The 17,997-nt window shown below is 49.9% G+C and overlaps 1 protein-coding gene across 6 annotated transcripts in view; it reads right to left on the bottom strand.

Annotated features, from left to right (window-relative positions):
- Positions 1–17,997, bottom strand: part of LOC115076696 (chloride channel protein ClC-Kb-like) — a 50,733-nt gene that overhangs the window by 11,373 nt on the left and 21,363 nt on the right. For all 6 annotated transcript variants that reach the window (XM_029578427.1, XM_029578422.1, XM_029578424.1 and 3 more), the window contains 7 exons: positions 11,013–11,097; positions 9,860–9,961; positions 6,229–6,313; positions 5,695–5,868; positions 4,723–4,792; positions 2,890–3,000; positions 526–739 (listed from right to left, as the gene is read on the bottom strand). In XM_029578427.1, coding sequence (XP_029434287.1) covers positions 526–739; positions 2,890–3,000; positions 4,723–4,792; positions 5,695–5,868; positions 6,229–6,313; positions 9,860–9,961; positions 11,013–11,097 — 841 coding nt within the window. The remainder of the gene's footprint in view (positions 1–525; positions 740–2,889; positions 3,001–4,722; positions 4,793–5,694; positions 5,869–6,228; positions 6,314–9,859; positions 9,962–11,012; positions 11,098–17,997) is intronic.

Below are 17,997 nucleotides of genomic sequence, written 5' to 3'. Positions count from 1 at the left end.
TACAGAGAAGGGTGACAAAAATGATAAAGGGAATGGAAAAGGGTCCCTTATGGAAAAGAGATGACTGGAGAGGGGATGTGACGTGGGGACACTCTCCATGAAACTAGCAGGCAAAGCAGATTTAAAATGAATGGTAGGAAGTATTTTTTTCACTCAAAGCACAATCGAGCTATGGAATCTGTTGCCGAGGCAATAGCACAGGGAGGTGGGGGGTGGGGGCTGGGCGAGATCCTGAAGGAGAAGTCCATGAAGAGTTACTAGCCAGGCAGACCTGGGAAAGCCGGCGCGTATCCCTGGCAGTGAGAGACAGTGGGGATCTGCCGGGGGCTTGTGACCAGGACGGGTCAGGGCTCCAACTCGGTGTGGCGCCTCTTATGGCCCTGTGTGATGTCCTTAACCATAGAGGGGTGAGAGACAGGCAGGGGGGGAGTGCCTGGCTGGGGGTGAGAGGGAGTGTCGGTGCGCGAGTACGTGATTGGGAGGCCGTGGACGGTGGAAGAAGAAAGAGATGACCGGGAGACTCACCCGATGTGTCTGCTTCTGATGCGAGGCAAGTAAGGCAGCTTCTTCACGATGATGGTGCCGTCGTAGAAGGATGGCTGGAACTTCTGCGCTATGGCGTTGGCGACCAGGACGGCCAGGATGACCGGCAGGATATGAGCGATCTGCCCCGTCACTTCGAAAACCAGGAGGGCGGTGGAAAGAGTGTGGGTGACGGCGCCGGAAAATGCTGCGGCTCCTAGGAAAAAAAAAAAACAAACAAACAGATAACGGGTAATACCGGGCCTGTAAATTTATTCCGCCAGCATTTACTTATTTATTTATTTATTTATTTGAAATCAGTTCTTAGCCGCCTACCTGGCCCTTGCAGAATCACATATCTAACAGTACAAATAAAAAAACACAATAATTAAACTACAAAAAGCCAGGAAAGACACAGCAAACTTGCAAGCACCTGACCCTTCTGCAAAAGTAATCCACTGGCAAAAATGAACTATCCAGTAAGAAACAGACATAGCTTGAACTTCTTTCTCAAAGTGAGCTCAGTCTCTCCAACCTTAACAGAGAGAGGAAGTCCAATCCACAACTGGGGAGCTACAACAGGAAATACTCTACAATCTTCCCTCCCAAGCCCACCTCCCCTCTTCCTACTTTCTCTGTTTCTGTGGATAAACACGGTCGGTCATTGTCCCTGTCCCATCAGCTCGTAACCTTGGAGTCCTGTTAGACTCCTCTCTCTCTTTCTCTACGCAAATCCAAAACACTGCTAAAACATGTCGTTTCTTTCTTTACAACTTTGCCAAAAGCCATATCTTCCCCAAGCTGAACAGCCCTAACCTCTTTAGTCTTTCCTCATAGGGGAGCTGTTCCATCCCCTTTATCAATTTGATCGCCCTTCTCTGTACCTTCTCCATCACAACTATATCTTTTTTGAGATGTGGCGACCAGAATTGTACACAGTATTCAAGGTGCGGTCTCACCATGGAGCGATACAGAGGCATTATGACATTTTCCGTTTTATTCATCATTCCCTTCCTAATAATTCCTACCATTCTGTTATAATATAAACAGAATAATATAAAGCCTTTTTGTACTTCACTCTTTGTGTTGTGTCCTGATCATTTCCGGCATTGCAATTAGGTTGTTACAACACCCTGGGGCCATGGGATTGTGGAAAATAAATAAGACTTTGCCTTGTGACCAGGGTACCCCTATTTTCTATATTCATGCACTAGAACGGGGGCTACAGAAGACTTAAATTCGAGAGAGATTTTTTTCAGTAAAAACACAAGCTGTGGAATTTGTTGCCCGAGGATGTGGTCAAGGCTAGGGGAGCATAGGTGGATTAAAAAAATGTTTGAACAAGATTCCACAGGACAGGTTCATTAAGAGCTATTAGCCAGGGTAGGCTAGGGGAACCCCACCTCTTACTGCTAGGAGCTGGGACTGAACAGCAGGGATTCCAAGTAACTTAGGGGACAAGCTGCTCAACGACCATTACTCTGACCTTTTATAAGAGGACTGGCCTGGTGGTTAGAGCAATGGGCTATGAATCAGGGAAAACAGGATTCAAATCCCCCCTCCCCCCCCCCCCCCCGACACACCTTGGGAAAATCACTTTATTTCCTATTGCCTCAGGTACGCACTATAGATTGTAAGCTCTTTGGGGAAGGGACTTATACCTGAAAAATGTTGCAAACTTCCTTGAGCTAGAATTTGAAAGGCAGTCTAGAAATACAAATGTATTATTTCTTATGTTGCCCCCTTCCCCAGGTTAGCTGGATTTATCTGCAGATTATCATTTTTCCTTGTCCTGAAGTGCATCCCAATCATTCTATCAATCGCAAGGATTCTACTCCCACACTGCAACTGAATTTATCAACTGCCTCTTCCCCTTATGACCCACTTCCTCTCCCCCCCCCCCCCCCCCAAGCAAACACGGACATACACACACATAAACATACACAGGAACATGCATAAATACACAAGCATAAACATACAAATACACGTACACCAAACGTCTGGTCATAGAGAAAAGCATGGTCACAACACTTCCACCAAATTTTGTAATTCATGAATTGCAAGTCTAGGCAGTACTAAGACACAGCCTCCTATCTGTCTCTTGACTAGCTTGTAAGCTAAACAGAGCAGGGACTGTTTCTTAAATGACTTTGTACTGGGCTGCATATGTTTCATACCACTACGGAAATTACAAGCTGTAGTAATACTAAGTCTAAACCCTACAGATATAAAACCCCTAAGTAAGTCTGTCTCAAAATAGGAAATATCAATAATAGAAGTGCCCTGCACTCTCCTTACAAAGTCCTCTGCTATCCCTATCCCACTGTTCTGGCGCCATCTTGAAATTCTGTGCTACTGAAGACTTACCAGCCAGTGCATACCCTCCAGGGATGATAGGGTTAATCATGCCGCCAGAGCTAATACCCGCCGGAAAGAGATAAGCCACAACTTCACCCACCAAGCGGCCAAGAGCAGCACCTGGATAGAAGAACGTTTAGGGTGAAGCAAAGCTTAAATATTTTGGAAGCTGTTTGAGCAACGCATGATTCTACACAAACATAATCAGTTCATGAGCCAACTGGGACTGCATGCACTCTATCAGCTTAAAGGAGCCAGGGGATATCTAGCTAGCCATATCACATGTGAGCTTCCTGCGGCTACTGAAGGTCTCAGTCTTGCAACATCTCTGCTTCATAGCTAAATATTTCATTAATTTAATACCATGGAACTACGCATTGAGAGAAACGGGACAGCAGTTCTCATAGTTGGACTGTGATGGAAGCTGGAACGTGAAGCCTTGTCCAAAGGCAATGAATCATAGTTTGCCAAGTTGAGAGGACCATGAATTCAGTTGCAGAATTATACTCCCAGATGCCCTGATGTGTATGGACAACAAGCTGCCTCCCCTCTCCTCCCACTCCCCCCCCCCCCCCCCCAATCCGTAGGCTGTTTAACCTGGTAGCGGCAAACAGTTGAAGCTAAAAGGCTACGAGATGTCCTTGCAGTTCAACAGGGCCTTCACAGTTTAGAAGGCGACAAGAAAGAGCACTCAGAGTAGTGGCGGTGGCTCTGCAGCTGAGGATGTAACATAGCTGACTTGCATAGGGAGTTTCACTGCCAACTTGCTTACTCTTCCTGTTTGGTAAATCTCTCCCTCTATGGAGCCATAACTCAGTATAATAATCCACAGGGCCTAAAAAAATGGCGGATCTAAGCTTTACGATCCCATCAGGCCAAGTTTCTGTGTTATAAGGGTGCAGTGACTGTGGGGGGCTGTAATCAGGAGACCGTGGCAGACATGCACACACCGCCCTACCCCCACTCCAGGTCAGCGGAAGGAAATGCACAGATGTGGTTAAAGGACTACAAAAAAAAATAAATCTTTGCAAGCAGAGCTCTGTGGCCTTGGGCATTATGTACAAAGAACAGCAAAGGGTATAATGGTACAGAGCTGACAAGCCGGCAGCACGGAGCACCCCTACCACTGCCCGTCCTGCCGACTGCCCCACATGGGACCTGGGAGTTTGGGGAAGAAGGCAGAAAGGAGAGAGGGAGAGACAAAAATGGAGGAGGGAAATGGAAAGGGGTTGACTGGGAAGGAAATAAGAGAGAAGGTGAAAGATGTAAAAAAAAATGTGGGAGATGGGGTAAGTAGGATAGGGGAAGGGAAGCAAGGAAGAGGAGAGGAGAGAGGGGGAGGACAGTAATAGGAGGGAGGGGAGAGTGCTAGGGAGATTTAGGAGGGGGAGGGGAGAGATGTGATGGAGAAGGTTGGTAGTAAGGGAGGAGAGAGACCGGAGGTGAAAGAGAAAGGTGTGAAGAGGAGAAAGCTGAGGAGGGAGGGGAGAGATGAGAAGGGATTGTGTGGGAGAGCTTGTATCCCAGGTATCCCCTTTCTTCAGCTTAATTAATGGGGGGGAGGGACTGGGATGGACCTGTGGGCCCGTGTCCCAGATCTTTTAAGCACCCAGCAACACCCATGGATGGGGGGGAGCTACAATAACCAAATGACCGCTGTCTCAGGGTAGAGAACAGAGCCAGAACATAGTTGATGGAAAGAGATGGCTTTTACCAACGAAATCTGGGAGTCTCTGACCTGCTAACATCTCCTCCTGCTTAGCACAAGACCAATTAGACATCTGTTTGCAAGAATTCCCCTGCAGTTTTCTTCCAGATGTTTAGAGAACTAATTCTACTCACCATATATAAATACCGGCATGAAGTACCCAGCTGGCATGGGCATGGTGGTGGCCAGTGTGAGCATCCAGAACTGAAACAGGGAAGCGAGAGAGAGAGAGAGAGAATATCCTGATGGGTGAGTCCTGCCCAAGTCTTCATTCCCAGGCTTCAGCTCATATTAGGGGTCTGATCATGAGTCAGGATCCAGGGACGCAGTCTAGGATGCTTTCCTTGGTGATCCTTATCCTCCCTAGCAGGGGGGTTGTGGGAAGCTCTGCAGGGCCCCCAGAGCAGCGCAGACCCAACAAAATCACAAATATCACAACCTGAGCTTTTTCAGCTGCAGCCTTTCATTTCTTTTCCCTTTATTTTTTTTGTGATTTTCCTGGTTTGTTTCATCGTCTGCTGTATTTCTCTCTCTCTGACTGCTTTTGGCTCAGGCTCCAGGCCCCCTCTGTCCTCAAGGAAGCTGAGGAGCCCACGAAGAAGACTTAAGGCCTGCTCCCCCCTCCCCATCCTAGTTTTGAGGGCACGGGTTACAGCGATTCCAGTTCCAGGGCTGAGACGCTCCAGAGATGTTCTCAGGAAACGAGTCCGGCTGCAGCCTAAGGCTTTTCCTACAACCTGAGAGAACATTTTCTGGGGATCCCATGTGGCCCCAGACGTGAGGCTGGAGCTCCCCCGAGGTGACCTATGCAAGGAGGGCTTCAGTGGGCCACCCTGACGCTGTGTTCGGGACACCAGTCGAGCCTGTGCCGGGCTCTGCTTAGAAAACTTCAAAGTAAGGCTCCTGAGAGCTTGGGCTCCCGAGCGACCCCCAGCCTGCGATCTCCGCTCACCCAGCTGCGGTCACCTCACAGTTACTGTAATTGCTGTTTTAAGCCAATATCGCGGCTCCGTAAGGTCCAGGTCCTCTTCTGACCACCCAGACTTCGGCTGTGAAGCAACCAGTCCATCCCTCCAGGAGCCCATGACGGTGGGAGGCGCCAGTACCTTCATCAGCACAAAGAACGCGAGTGTGCCAAAGATGCTGAAGGTCGGATTCCACCACTCCAGCCACAGCTTATCGGGGTCAACTGTCACAGGGCTGACCAGCGATGCATTCTGGGAAAGGACGCTCCAAGTATTGTTGTCAAACAGAGAGGTCAGGAGCTCTTTCATGGTAAGCTGAGGAAAAAATAGAGGGAACATGGGAATGAGGACGGGAAGAGAGGAGGAGGAGGAGAAGGGAAAGGAAGGTGGAAAGAGGAGGGGAGGGAAAAGAAGAGGTAGAGAGGTGGATTGAAGAGGAGTTGAAGGGGGTGAGACGGGAGAGGAAAGGGAGGTGGAGGGGAAGTGGGTAGAGGGAAAGGTGGAAATACAAGAAATAAGGTGGAGTAGAAGGGAAAAATAGAGGAGAGAAAGGGGAGATAACAGCAGAGAAAAAAAGGTGAGGAAGGTAAAGAAGAGAAAGGTGGGAGTGGAGACTAATGGGGGATGGGATGGGAAGTGAGAGGAGTTGCAGGTGGTGTCCTGGTATTTACTTACCCTGCAAGCCATGAAGCGTCCCAGGCTGGGTGGGTAGGTAATGGAGGCGAGCAGCAGGGCCACTAGTGCAGAGTACACAGGTTTGCTAGAAAAGCAAAGAAGGAAAGGAAATGTCATCGACTTAAAAGCAGAGCTCTAGCCCTGCCCTGCGGAAGGGCCCAGGCTCCAGTCCCTGGGGTGGAAGTTTCTGCACTTTGGGGTTGGGGAGGGGGAGGAATGGCCATGGCAGGATCATCACTGCCATGACTGAACCACCCATGAGTTAGGAGGGAATATTATAAACAGAGGAAAAAATATCCCTGGGTGGTTGAGAATGAAGGCTCATGGTGCCGGATCTGAGCTGGAGACACAAGGGAGGAGGAGAAGACTGCTGGGTCACAAGTAAATAAATAATAAACAAAGGAAATGATTTCTCCAAAACTCTACATAATGATAGAATGCACAGAAAAACGGAGCCTGCAGGGACCTGCTGTGTGCACCACATGCGTCCTAGAGACGGTGCCTACATAGTGCATGCACAGCTTTTTGAGGTTGCGTTTAAATCTTAAACCCTGGCTCTCCTGTATCATATCCTGGTTTATTTTAACCATATAAATTACCTGAGGCCTCTTATTAGTTTTGTCTATGTGTCATGGCGAGATTGTAAGCTCTAGGGGGAAAGGATCTGTACAGTGCTACACGCGGCTAGAGAAATGCTTAGTAACAATACTAGCAGGAGCATGTCATGCCTTGCTCATAGATTCCTCTAAGCACACTTGAAGTGGGGGCAGGCGCAGGCTGTGCATGCAGATTCCTTTGCAGTAGTGGCAGAAGAAAATACACACAGAGCAAGTGTGAGAGAAGGAGCCAGTCGCTGTCTCGTTCACAAATCGCTGATGGCATTAGAGAGTGACAGCACTAAGGGAAGACTCGGAAAGGACAATTTACTGACAGAAAACCGTCCTCCTCAAAGGTGGCTAAATGCACTTGTGAGTTTCATAGCGCACATGATTTTAGCCAGATTAGAATAACATATTTCTTGGGGAGTGTGTTCTGATTTTCAAATGTGTACGTGTTACTTCGCCTGCATCACCCACCCAAAGAGCGGGCACAAAGTACATGGACACTTTTAGCGCACATTCTTCACGCTTTCTACATTTCAAAATGAAAAAAAAAAAATGTGGTGACAAATGGGATCCTGACTCTATGACTTAAAAATGGCCTCCCGCAGTAAAAAAACCACTAAAAAAAAAACCAAACAATACAAATGATTAAATTCAAAGAAGCTTCATTTGTCATAAAGATGCAAAATCAGTGGCACTGCTTAAAGAAAATGAGGAATAGTGAAAAAAAAAAAAGGCAGCATTATTTTTCCTTTCTGAGGCAGTTGGGTTTCCAAGATGGCTGCCGATTTATTCTCTGATAGAATCTTGGAAGCGGTCTAGAGGAAGGCAACCAAAATGGTGTTGGGTCTTCACCAAAAGATTTATGAAATGAGACTGAAAGACCTGAATATGTAGGGAGACCCCTAAATACGGGCATTCGTTTTGATAGCTGTACAAGAGGCTCTGAGAGGGGGGAGACCCGGGGGTTATCATGGTTGTCTTCTTTGGTAAAATGTTAAATGTTTTGTGCATGTAGCAATAACAAATGTCCAGTGGGTAGAATTTTAGAGGTGTGAGCGCTGCAGGTTATCGTATTAATGGGATGTGAGGGTAAAATGATGTGAGTTTCTTTAAGTTGTGGGTTTTGCTTATGAGTTGGCCAAATTAGAGGGGGGTACAAAAGTGGGAACTTTTGGCGGCTTTTTGCCCTTTGCTTCCTTACCCTTTCCTGAGCAGGGTGGACAATAGGGACCACCAGAGATGTATTGCCTGTGGACCGCCTGGCCTAGAGACCCTCCCAGTGGGACTGGGACCCTGTAGGCACTCTTCCCCTCAAGGGAAAAGAGGGCCAAGGCTATGAAGAAGGGGAGGGATTTTTCCCTCCTCCCAAGGAATGAACCAGGAGGTGAAATGACCAGGAGGCCATCCTTCTGAGGGAAAGATGCCGAGGAACTGAAGAATATTCCTTCAGTGCAGTTGTCCGTGGAGCCTCCACTGGGAAGACAACGGTGTGGAGTCTGAAGAGAAGGTCAATGACCAGAGGATGCGTGAGTAAATCATGTTAATGGGAAACTCTATTTAGTCCCCTTTGGATATGAATTTTGATACGGGTATGCTAAAAGGAGAACCCCAGGTCGGGATTTAGATACAACTCAACAGGAATTGGAGAGTTCGGACTAACTCTTATGGTTGGTCCAAGGAAAAGTAATTTTGTGGGAAAGGGAGATGGAAGTGGAGTAATGAAATTATTATGTTCCTGATGTTATTTCTTATGTATGTGATTCTGACTGTGGAAGGTTACACAAGTCTAATATATTTAGTGATTTAAAAAGTAACCTGCTTCACATCCTTGTAAACAGTTGCTGGCTGGTTCATCCAGAAAAATAAGGTTAACTGCTTGGACATTTGAAACCTGGTGTCCTTCATCCTCATTGAGCCAGCACTGGGGTGGGGCAGGGGATCAGAGTTCATGGCGGGGAGTTGCAGGGAGGTCCTCCCTATTCCAGTCAGAGAGGAGAGTGGTTGTGGAAACCCAGGCTGTCATGATACGGGGTCCACTTCACCATCTGCCTGACCAATCTAAGAACCCACCAAACACATTTGGAAGGGATGACCCTTAATCAATAGGGAAACCCCCTCCCATCATTGTATGTACCCCACCCAGGGGCTACATATGCCCTGGAGGAGATAAGAGACAGGGCTAATATGTAACAGACTTTTAAATACCTGAGAGGTATTAATAATGCACAGGAATCAAAACTTTTTCATTGGAATGAAACTGTAGAGCAAAGGGGTCATTATATGAAGTTCCAGGACCAATATAAGAAAGTATTTTTTCACAGAGAGAGTGGTGTATGCATGAAACGCCCTCCCGGAAGAGATAGTGAGGACAAAAAACGGTAAAGGGGCATGGGATAAACACAGAGGATCCTCAGTGGCTAAAGTATGGAGATGATGAAAAAGTGTAGCCCATGTCGATTGGGGTACCTTGCGCAAAGCAGCAATTACCCAAAGAATAAAATAATATCAATAAATAAATAAAAGCTGCCTGGGCAGTCTGAATGGACCATTTGGTCTTTTTCTGCTGACGTCTACTATGTTGCTCTTGTGATTGACAGATGGTGCACACAGAGTCAGCGACTGAGATTATAGGGCAGTAAAGTGACTCCCCCAGGGAGATGTGACAACACAATTACATATAAAATCACACCCGTGGATAAATCTCTCCACAACACCTCTCCTGCAACATCCCCCATCTGGACATCTATTGAACATTTCTCAGTCTTCCCACTTAAGATTGTAAACTCTTTGGACAGGGAACTTATTTTCATGTATAAGTCGTGTTACGAATGCATGGAGTCACGCAATAACTTATCTCTGCATGCACTACAAACGATTAAATAAAAATAAAGAGATGCCAGAAACACTAGCACCAATATCCTATCCAAAATTGCAGCCGTACTTGACCATGGATTGAGCACATCAGGCCCATGTGCTGAGTGAAAAAGCAATGTTTGCCCCGAGATCTGTCCTTGCAAAGGCCTTACTCTGTGGACAGCAGTTTCGCGGTGAGCCAGTTCCTCCGGACGTATCCCAGCAGCCACCGCTGACAAAAGAGGTAGGCACAGCTCACGGCCCCACAAAGCGCCCTGAAAGAGAGAGAGAATCATATTGAGAGCCAGTGATTGCATGTGTTGTCAGGAGACCAGCAGCTCAGTGCTGCTGGAAGCCATTGGGGACCTGGTCCTTACTTCCAGAAAGAAGAGGGGTGACAAGTCCAGGCATTACCGGACCGAGAGGCTGGACCCAGATCACAAGCATTAGCGGGAAAGAAGGACTGAGATTTCCGGCTGAGCCTCTGGGTGCCTCCTTCTCTGAGAGGATCAGCAGACAGCTGCCATCCTTCAGAGATCACCACTACAGACGAGGGAGATGAAAAATCCAGTTGGCCTAAAGTCCCGCTTCTAGAAACTGGGATACAGGGTAGCTCGGTTGCTACTTTGTTTTGGCTGAGGATGAGAAACACGTGGTTGATTGGCTGTGACCTCTTTTGAAATCCATGCCTGTAGCACCCATTTAATTCCTTCTGCAGCCTTACCAGTGTCTGGAGCAACCCTACCATGTGCTGAATGCCTGGGTTTCAAAGAAGGTTGGGGTAACCTGCATGGAGTGGCCATGATAATGACCCTAACGTCAATGAACTTGGAACAACCAGATGTTTTGCACAACAGCCTCAGTTTTAGTGGCGGTTTGCAAAGCTTTGTGGTAAGGCATGGGATGGGGCCTGGATTTCATATGGGACATAGAAGAGCCATAAAGGAAGACGACAAGGCTTGGAATATCCTACCTTTGGGGGGGATGGAGTTTAGAACATGCTTGGGTCAGATATGAAGGGCAGCCAGCCTGGATTTTACATATAGGCACACTGTTCCTGTACTTAGTGTGGCAAATCTCCCACACTCGCTTGCCAATGCTGCCTTCCTGCAGACCTTCAGTCCCATCCAATTGCTCCCCACTCTTGCACCTTGCAGGTCTGTAGGGTCTTTGCTCTGCCCCCAATACACACACACACCCCTCAACAAACCAGCTCCAGTGCTGATGCTGCTGTTTCCGCAGACTTCTGGAGAGGAGGGTCACAGAGTTACGGGTGTGTAACCTCCCCCCCCCCCCCCCCCCAAGAGTTCCAGCCTATCTCCTTACCCCAGGAGCATGAAAAAGAAGGTCTCTGGGAGGTCAAAGGGGAAGTCAATCTTGAAGCTGGTCTTGAATAGCGCAGTGATGGTTTCTAGGGGAAAGAAAAGTCATCCGGTCACTTTAGCCTCCAGTAGTTTAATTACCCCACAATGGGTGCAGTATACAGTGTGCTGGGTGCAGAATGATGCAGGGGGGGTACAGTGTATTGCTGGCCGGGAGTGAGGATACTGGGAGTTATTACACCAGCCCAATGCACCATGGAGTGGGGAGAACGTCCACACGCAGTGAAGGTGTGGCCTAATGCTTAGGTGGGCTAAGAGCCAGGAAAGCCAGGGAACAAATCCCATTCCCTGTACGTACCAGGATCAGTCCAGGACACCTGGGTTGTGACCCCGCACCAGTAGATGGAGACAGACCAAAACTTGTGGGCGGAGCTACATATGCTCCTGTGCCAGTCACAGCCCCTCAGTCTTACTCTGTCTCCAGTAGGTGGTGCAGGTGTAGTCACAGCCTCTAGGTGCCCTGAAGACTGTTGCTTATTTAGTCAGGGTTATATTATTTCTTTTGAGTCCAGTTTATTGTTAAGTTAATTTTGTTATACTATTTCTGGTTAGAATAGTTTAAAAAAAAAAAAACAACTGTCCGTCCTTCCTCCCAGGGGGGTGGGAAGGTTCTGAGAGGACCATCCCCCCCTGGTTGAGGCCGCTGCTGAGGGTCGAGGACCCGAACTACCAAAGCAGCAGCGTCGGGGGTGACACCGGGGAGCCCGGTTCACTCACCCCCAACAGGAGCAGGAGCCCCAGGACCCTGGACAGCGGCAGGTTTGATTTAAAAAAAAAAAAAAAAAAAAGTGTATTTTATTTTTCTTTGTTTTGAGCCGGCTCTCCGTTTTCTTTTTCGCCGGGGGGAAAAGGTCCTCGGTTCGTTGAAGGGAGGGGAGTTTTTCGGCGTTTTAAAGATATTTTTCTTTTCTCTTTTATTTTCTTCACGTTCCCGCCGTGACTGAAACGATGCCTCGGGGTACAATTTGCCGAGCTTGCGGCTCGGCGCGCGCGCGGCTTTCCCGTGAGGGAATCTGTTCCGCCTGTGTTCCGGGCGGGGAGGGACCGTCTAGAACAGGCAGGGGGGTCCGTTCCCGGTCGGTGCGGTCGCCGTCGCGCGCTCCCGCCGCGTCTGTCACCCCAGCTGATCCCTTCCCGCTCAGCGCCGGAGCGGCGGCCATCTTGGCTTCGGTTCAGGAAGTTAGGAGGGAACCTGCAGGGGATTCTACCGTGCCTCCCGCGTTGTCGCCTCAGCAACGGCCTTCGGGGGGGGCTTCCATCGAAGGGGCTGAGTCCCCGGATGAGGATGGCAATGACACAGTCACCTCAGACTCGGAGTCCTCTTTTTCGGCGGATTTTGCCCTCCTGCTGCGCAAAGTTTTAAAATACAAGGGCCGCAGGCGCAAGGAGCTGCATTGCCACTCCAAAAAGGATACCCCGAGGAAGAAAAAATCCCGGGATGACCCTGCCACAGTAAAACAAACACCAAGAGGTGTCCCGCAAGATACAGATACCGACTCCACCTCACAAGATGAGGTGGATCCGCCCGATGAGCCCCTGAAGGGGGCCGATGGTGCGTCAGGGGACAATTCTGCCCAGTCGGGGCCGGGCAAACCTTCGCAAGCTGGTGATGGGGATGACCCAAAGGTTGTACGCCTTTTCCGAAGGGACGAGCTGTCCCCGCTTATCCCGGCAATTCTCAACGAGTTAGGGCTTGAAGCCCCACCGACAGTCTCTCGCCCCGGAGCCACTATGGACCCAGTCCTGCTGGGACTCACTGGTCCAGCGGTAGCCTTCCCATTCCATTTTTCAGCGTCGGACATTTTGTTTCGGGAGTGGGACACTCCTGAGCTGGGACTGAAGGTAACCAAAGCAATGGATAAGCTCTACCCCCTACCGGAGGACGCACTTGAACTTCTTCGGCTTCCAAAGGTGGATTCAGCAGTGTCGGCGGTAACGAAACGTTCCACGATTCCGGTCACTGGAGCTACAGCCCTTAGAGACATACAGGACAGGAAGCTGGAGGTACAGCTCAAGAAGATCTTTGAGGTCTCAGCATTGGGGGTCCGGGCTGCTATCTGCAGCAACTATGCCATGCGGGCTAGTTTGCGATGGACCCAAGTTTTACAGGCCAATGAAGGTCTTTCTCCTGAAGAGGCCACACAGGCGGACCGCCTAGAGGCTGCCATTGCTTATGGTGCGGATGCTCTTTATGATCTACTACGTACTTCGGCTAGATCCATGGTCTCTGCTGTCTCGGCACGCCGCTTGCTTTGGCTTCGCAATTGGGCGGCTGATGGATCCTCCAAGGCTCACCTTGGAGCCCTGCCCTTCAAGGGAAAGTTGTTATTCGGTAAAGAATTGGATGATCTGATGCTTTCTCTTGGAGAGAACAGAGCTTTTAAACTCCCAGAAGACAGGTCCAGAACCCGGTCTTCTTATTCGGCCAGATCCCGGTTTCGAGGTAACAAGAGATCTCGTCCACAGAGGTCCTCGGGTCCGTCTTATCGCTCGACTTCTTCCCGGTCTTCTTCGTGGACACAGTCCTTTCGGGGGAAACGTTACGGCAGACAGGGAGGCACCCCGTCCAGCACGGGGCCCAAAGCCTCTCAATGAGATACGGCAGGTCCATTCCTTGCGGCAGCCGCAGGCCTCCGTTCCAAACGTAGGGGCGAGGTTGTCCTTGTTCTTCAAGGAATGGGCCAAAATAACGTCCGATCAGTGGGTCCTCAACGTCATAAGGCACGGTTACGCGTTAGATTTTGTACGGACTCCAGCAGACAAGTTCCTGATGTCGCCCTGCAAGTGCCCCAAAAAGACGACGGCAGTGCTAAGCACCCTCCGGCGCCTGGAAGATTTAGGAGCAATCGTCCCCGTTCCTCCCAATCAGCAAGGCACAGGTCGTTATTCCATTTACTTCATCGTGCCGAAGAAGGATGGCATGTCCCGACCAATTTTGGATCTCAAAGGAGTAAACAAATGTCTGCGTATTCCACACTTCAAGATGGAAACGATTCGGTCAGTGATTGCCTCGGTTCGTCCAGGCGAATTCATGGCCTCCTTAGACCTCACGGAGGCGTACCTCCACGTCGGAATTCAGCCGTCTTTCCAGAGGTTTCTCAGATTTTGCATCTTGGGCAGACACTACCAATTTCGGGCTCTTCCCTTCGGCCTCGCCACGGCTCCGAGAACATTTACAAAGGTGATGGTAGTGGTGGCGGCCCACCTTCGACGAGAGGGGTTCCTGGTGCACCCCTACTTGGACGATTGGCTGATTCGGGCCAAGTCCGAGACCTCTTGCCGTCAGGCGGTAGCCAGAGTCCTCCAGTTGTTGCAGACCTTAGGTTGGGTTGTCAATCTCAACAAGAGTCAGCTTGTTCCTACCCAGTCCTTGGAATACCTGGGAGCTCTATTCGACACGAAGCAGGGCAAGGTATTTCTGTCCACGGATCGTGCACGCAAGCTTCAGTGTCAAGTGCGTCGATTATTAAGTCTTCAGCTGCCGCTGGTTTGCGATTATCTGACGGTTCTGGGATCTATGGCGTCCACACTGGCGTTGGTTCCTTGGGCTTTTGCTCATCTACGACCATTACAATATGCGTTGCTCTCCCGATGGAAGCCAGTGTCAGAAGAGTTCCACCTACCACTTCCACTCACGACTCAGGTGCGGGAGAGTCTTCACTGGTGGCTCGATCCGGTTCATCTCACTTGCGGAGTGTCTCTGTTGGTCCCCGACTGGACAGTGGTGACGACGGATGCCAGTCTCTCCGGTTGGGGAGCGGTCTGCCTAGACAAGTCGGTACAGGGCCGGTGGTCCTCCATCCAGTCGCAGTGGTCCATCAACCGTCTGGAAACCAGAGCGGTGCGCCTGGCTCTGCAAGCCTTCCTCCCGTTGGTCCAAGGGAAGGCGGTCCGTGTGTTGTCGGACAATGCAACAACAGTATCATACATCAATCGCCAAGGGGGGACAAGAAGTCCACTTGTGGCGGAAGAGGCAAAGCTTCTGATGAGCTGGGCAGAGCGCCATCTCAACTCCATAGCAGCGTCTCACATTGCCGGGGTCGACAATGTTCAGGCGGACTTCCTCAGTCGACACCATCTCGACCCCGGGGAATGGGAGCTGACGGAAGATGCCTTTCGTCTCATTTGCGATCGGTGGGGGCTGCCCCACATGGACCTGATGGCCACGTGGCACAACGCGAAGGCTCCTCGGTTTTACAGTCGACGTCGAGAGCGAGGAGCCGAGGGCGTCGATGCGCTGGTTCTTCCTTGGCCAACCAACGTGTTGCTGTACGTATTCCCTCCGTGGCCAATGATAGGCAAGATCTTAAGGCGCATAGAGTTGCACCCGTCCAACGTGATCATGGTAGCACCGGAGTGGCCACGGCGCCCTTGGTTTGCGGATCTCGTTCAGCTGTCGGTGGATGCTCCCCTTCGGCTACAGGGGTTTCCGGGGCTCCTTCGTCAGGGCCCCGTTTGTTTGGAGGATGCGGATCACTTTTGTCTCGCGGCATGGCTTTTGAGAGGCAACGTCTAAAGAAAAAAGGCTATTCAGATGCGGTGATTGCCACGTTACTGCGGTCCAGAAAGCAGTCTACGTCCTTGGCTTATGTACGTGTCTGGGTAGTTTTTGAGGAGTGGTGTGTCAGCCGAGGGCTAGATCCCATTTCCGCTTCCGTCTCTGATATTCTGGCCTTTCTTCAGGCCGGCCTAGCCAAAGGGCTTTCATGTAGTACCCTTCGTGTACAGGTGGCAGCGATTGGTTGTTTGCGGGGTAAGGTTCGCGGTTCCTCTCTGGCCCTGCATCCCGATATCTCTCGTTTTCTTCGGGGGGCTAAACATCTTCGCCCACCACTACATCATCCATGTTCTTCCTGGAATCTTAATTGGGTCCTTTCTTCTTTGTCTGCGGCTCCGTTCGAACCCTTAAAACGGTCTACTCTTAAGGATCTTACTTTAAAGACCGTTTTCCTGGTTGCGATTACCTCGGCTCGGAGAGTCTCGGAATTACAGGCTTTGTCTTGTCGGGAGCCATTCCTGCGGATTTCAGATGCGGGAGTTTCCCTGCGGACGGTTCCGTCTTTTTTGCCAAAAGTGGTGTCACCGTTTCATTTGAACCAGTCTATTGAGCTCCCTGCTTTCGCAGGTGCTGAATACTCGGACCCGCAATGGAAAGAATTGCGGAAGTTGGATGTGCGGAGGGTCCTCCTCCGTTATCTAGAAGTCACTAACCCTTTCCGGGTGTCCGATCATCTCTTTGTTCTATTCTCGGGTCCAAAGAAAGGGGGCCCGGCTTCCAGGACGACAATCGCACGGTGGCTTATAGAGGCCATCGGCTCAGCGTACGTGTTACGAGGGAAGCCTATCCCGAACGGTCTCAGGGCTCATTCGACAAGAGCTCATGCTGCGTCTTGGGCGGAATCTTCTCAGGTTTCGCCTCAAGAGATTTGTAGGGCAGCTACCTGGAAGTCCTTACATACCTTCATTAGACACTATCGGTTGGATGTTCAGGCTGCGGATTCTGGGGGTTTTGGAGAGAGGGTAATCCGAGCGGGACTCTCTTCTTCCCACCCTCGGTAATTTAGCTCTGGTACATCCCAGGTGTCCTGGACTGATCCTGGTACGTACAGGGAAAGGAAAATTAGTTTCTTACCTGATAATTTTCGTTCCTGTAGTACCAAGGATCAGTCCAGGATCCCGCCCGTACTGTTCTGAAGAAACGGAGAGTCCGCTCATTTCTTTGTTAACTATTCCGGTTATTGCTTCGTTCCCTCGTTTTGGGGTTCTGTTCCAGTTGGGGGTCCTTGAATGGCTCCCTGTTAAGGTTAGTTATTTAGTTTGATTGTTCTATTTTTTTGTCTACTTTGACATTACGTATGACTGAGGGGCTGTGACTGGCACAGGAGCATATGTAGCTCCGCCCACAAGTTTTGGTCTGTCTCCATCTACTGGTGCGGGGTCACAACCCAGGTGTCCTGGACTGATCCTTGGTACTACAGGAACGAAAATTATCAGGTAAGAAACTAATTTTCCTTTGATGCTCTCTGTGACCTTAGGCAAGTTGCTTTGCCCTTTATTGCTTCTAAACTTAGATTCTAAGCCCTCTAGGGCAGAGACCCAAGGGGTAGATTTTAAAAGGTATGCGGGGGGTTTTATGACATGCGTGTGCCGGCGCGCTCTTGTTATAAAATCCATGGGCCGCGCACATGTGCGGGCGGTGTGCAGCGGGTGGAATTTCACCAAATTACACGCGGCGATGCAATCGGGCCTCCCCCAGTTCCCTTCCAGCCCTCTCCAATGAAGGAGCAAACTGGAAGGGAACTTCCCTACCCCTCTGCCTAACCTTCCTATTCTTTCCCTACTCCCTACCTTAAGTAAAAGAATTTTTGTTATTTTTTTTATTTACTGCTCCGTTTGAGCAGAAGCAACTTGCGTGCGCCGGGCAACTGCTGGCGCGCGCTTCCCCGGGACAGCGGTTAATGGCCGCTGTCCCAGCCGGCCTCCGCCCCTCCCCGCCCAGACCATGGGCTCCCCCCCCCCGCCTGCCCCTTTTTCAGGGCCTGGCAGTCGTGCACGTTTCGGCACTTACACGCTTGGCTGGACCCTTTTGAAAATGCGCGCGGTGCGCACAAGGCCCAACCACACACATAAGTGCCGATAATTGCGCGGGTGGCCATTTTAAAATTTGGCTGCAAGCGTACCTGAATTTGTAGCTCTCCTTGAGCTTGAATTTAAAAAGGTAAGTCAATCCAAATCTAAAACTCCATATCACACATGGATTTAGTGGGGGCAGATTTTTAAAAACCCACTGAGCAGGTAAGAACCAGTTATCTCTAGCCAGATACTCAGTTGCACTCCTCTGGCTAAAAGCATGGCTTAATATCTGGCTGGTCAAAATATTACCAGCTAGATTTAGTAAAACTTAGCCGGCTAGTGCTGAAAATCAGTGC

Source organism: Rhinatrema bivittatum, chromosome 15, assembly GCF_901001135.1.
Source record: "Rhinatrema bivittatum chromosome 15, aRhiBiv1.1, whole genome shotgun sequence".
Classification (NCBI taxonomy): domain Eukaryota; kingdom Metazoa; phylum Chordata; class Amphibia; order Gymnophiona; family Rhinatrematidae; genus Rhinatrema; species Rhinatrema bivittatum.
The sequence above is the reverse complement of the archived record's forward strand: the minus strand, read 5'-3'. Positions and strand labels throughout refer to the sequence as shown.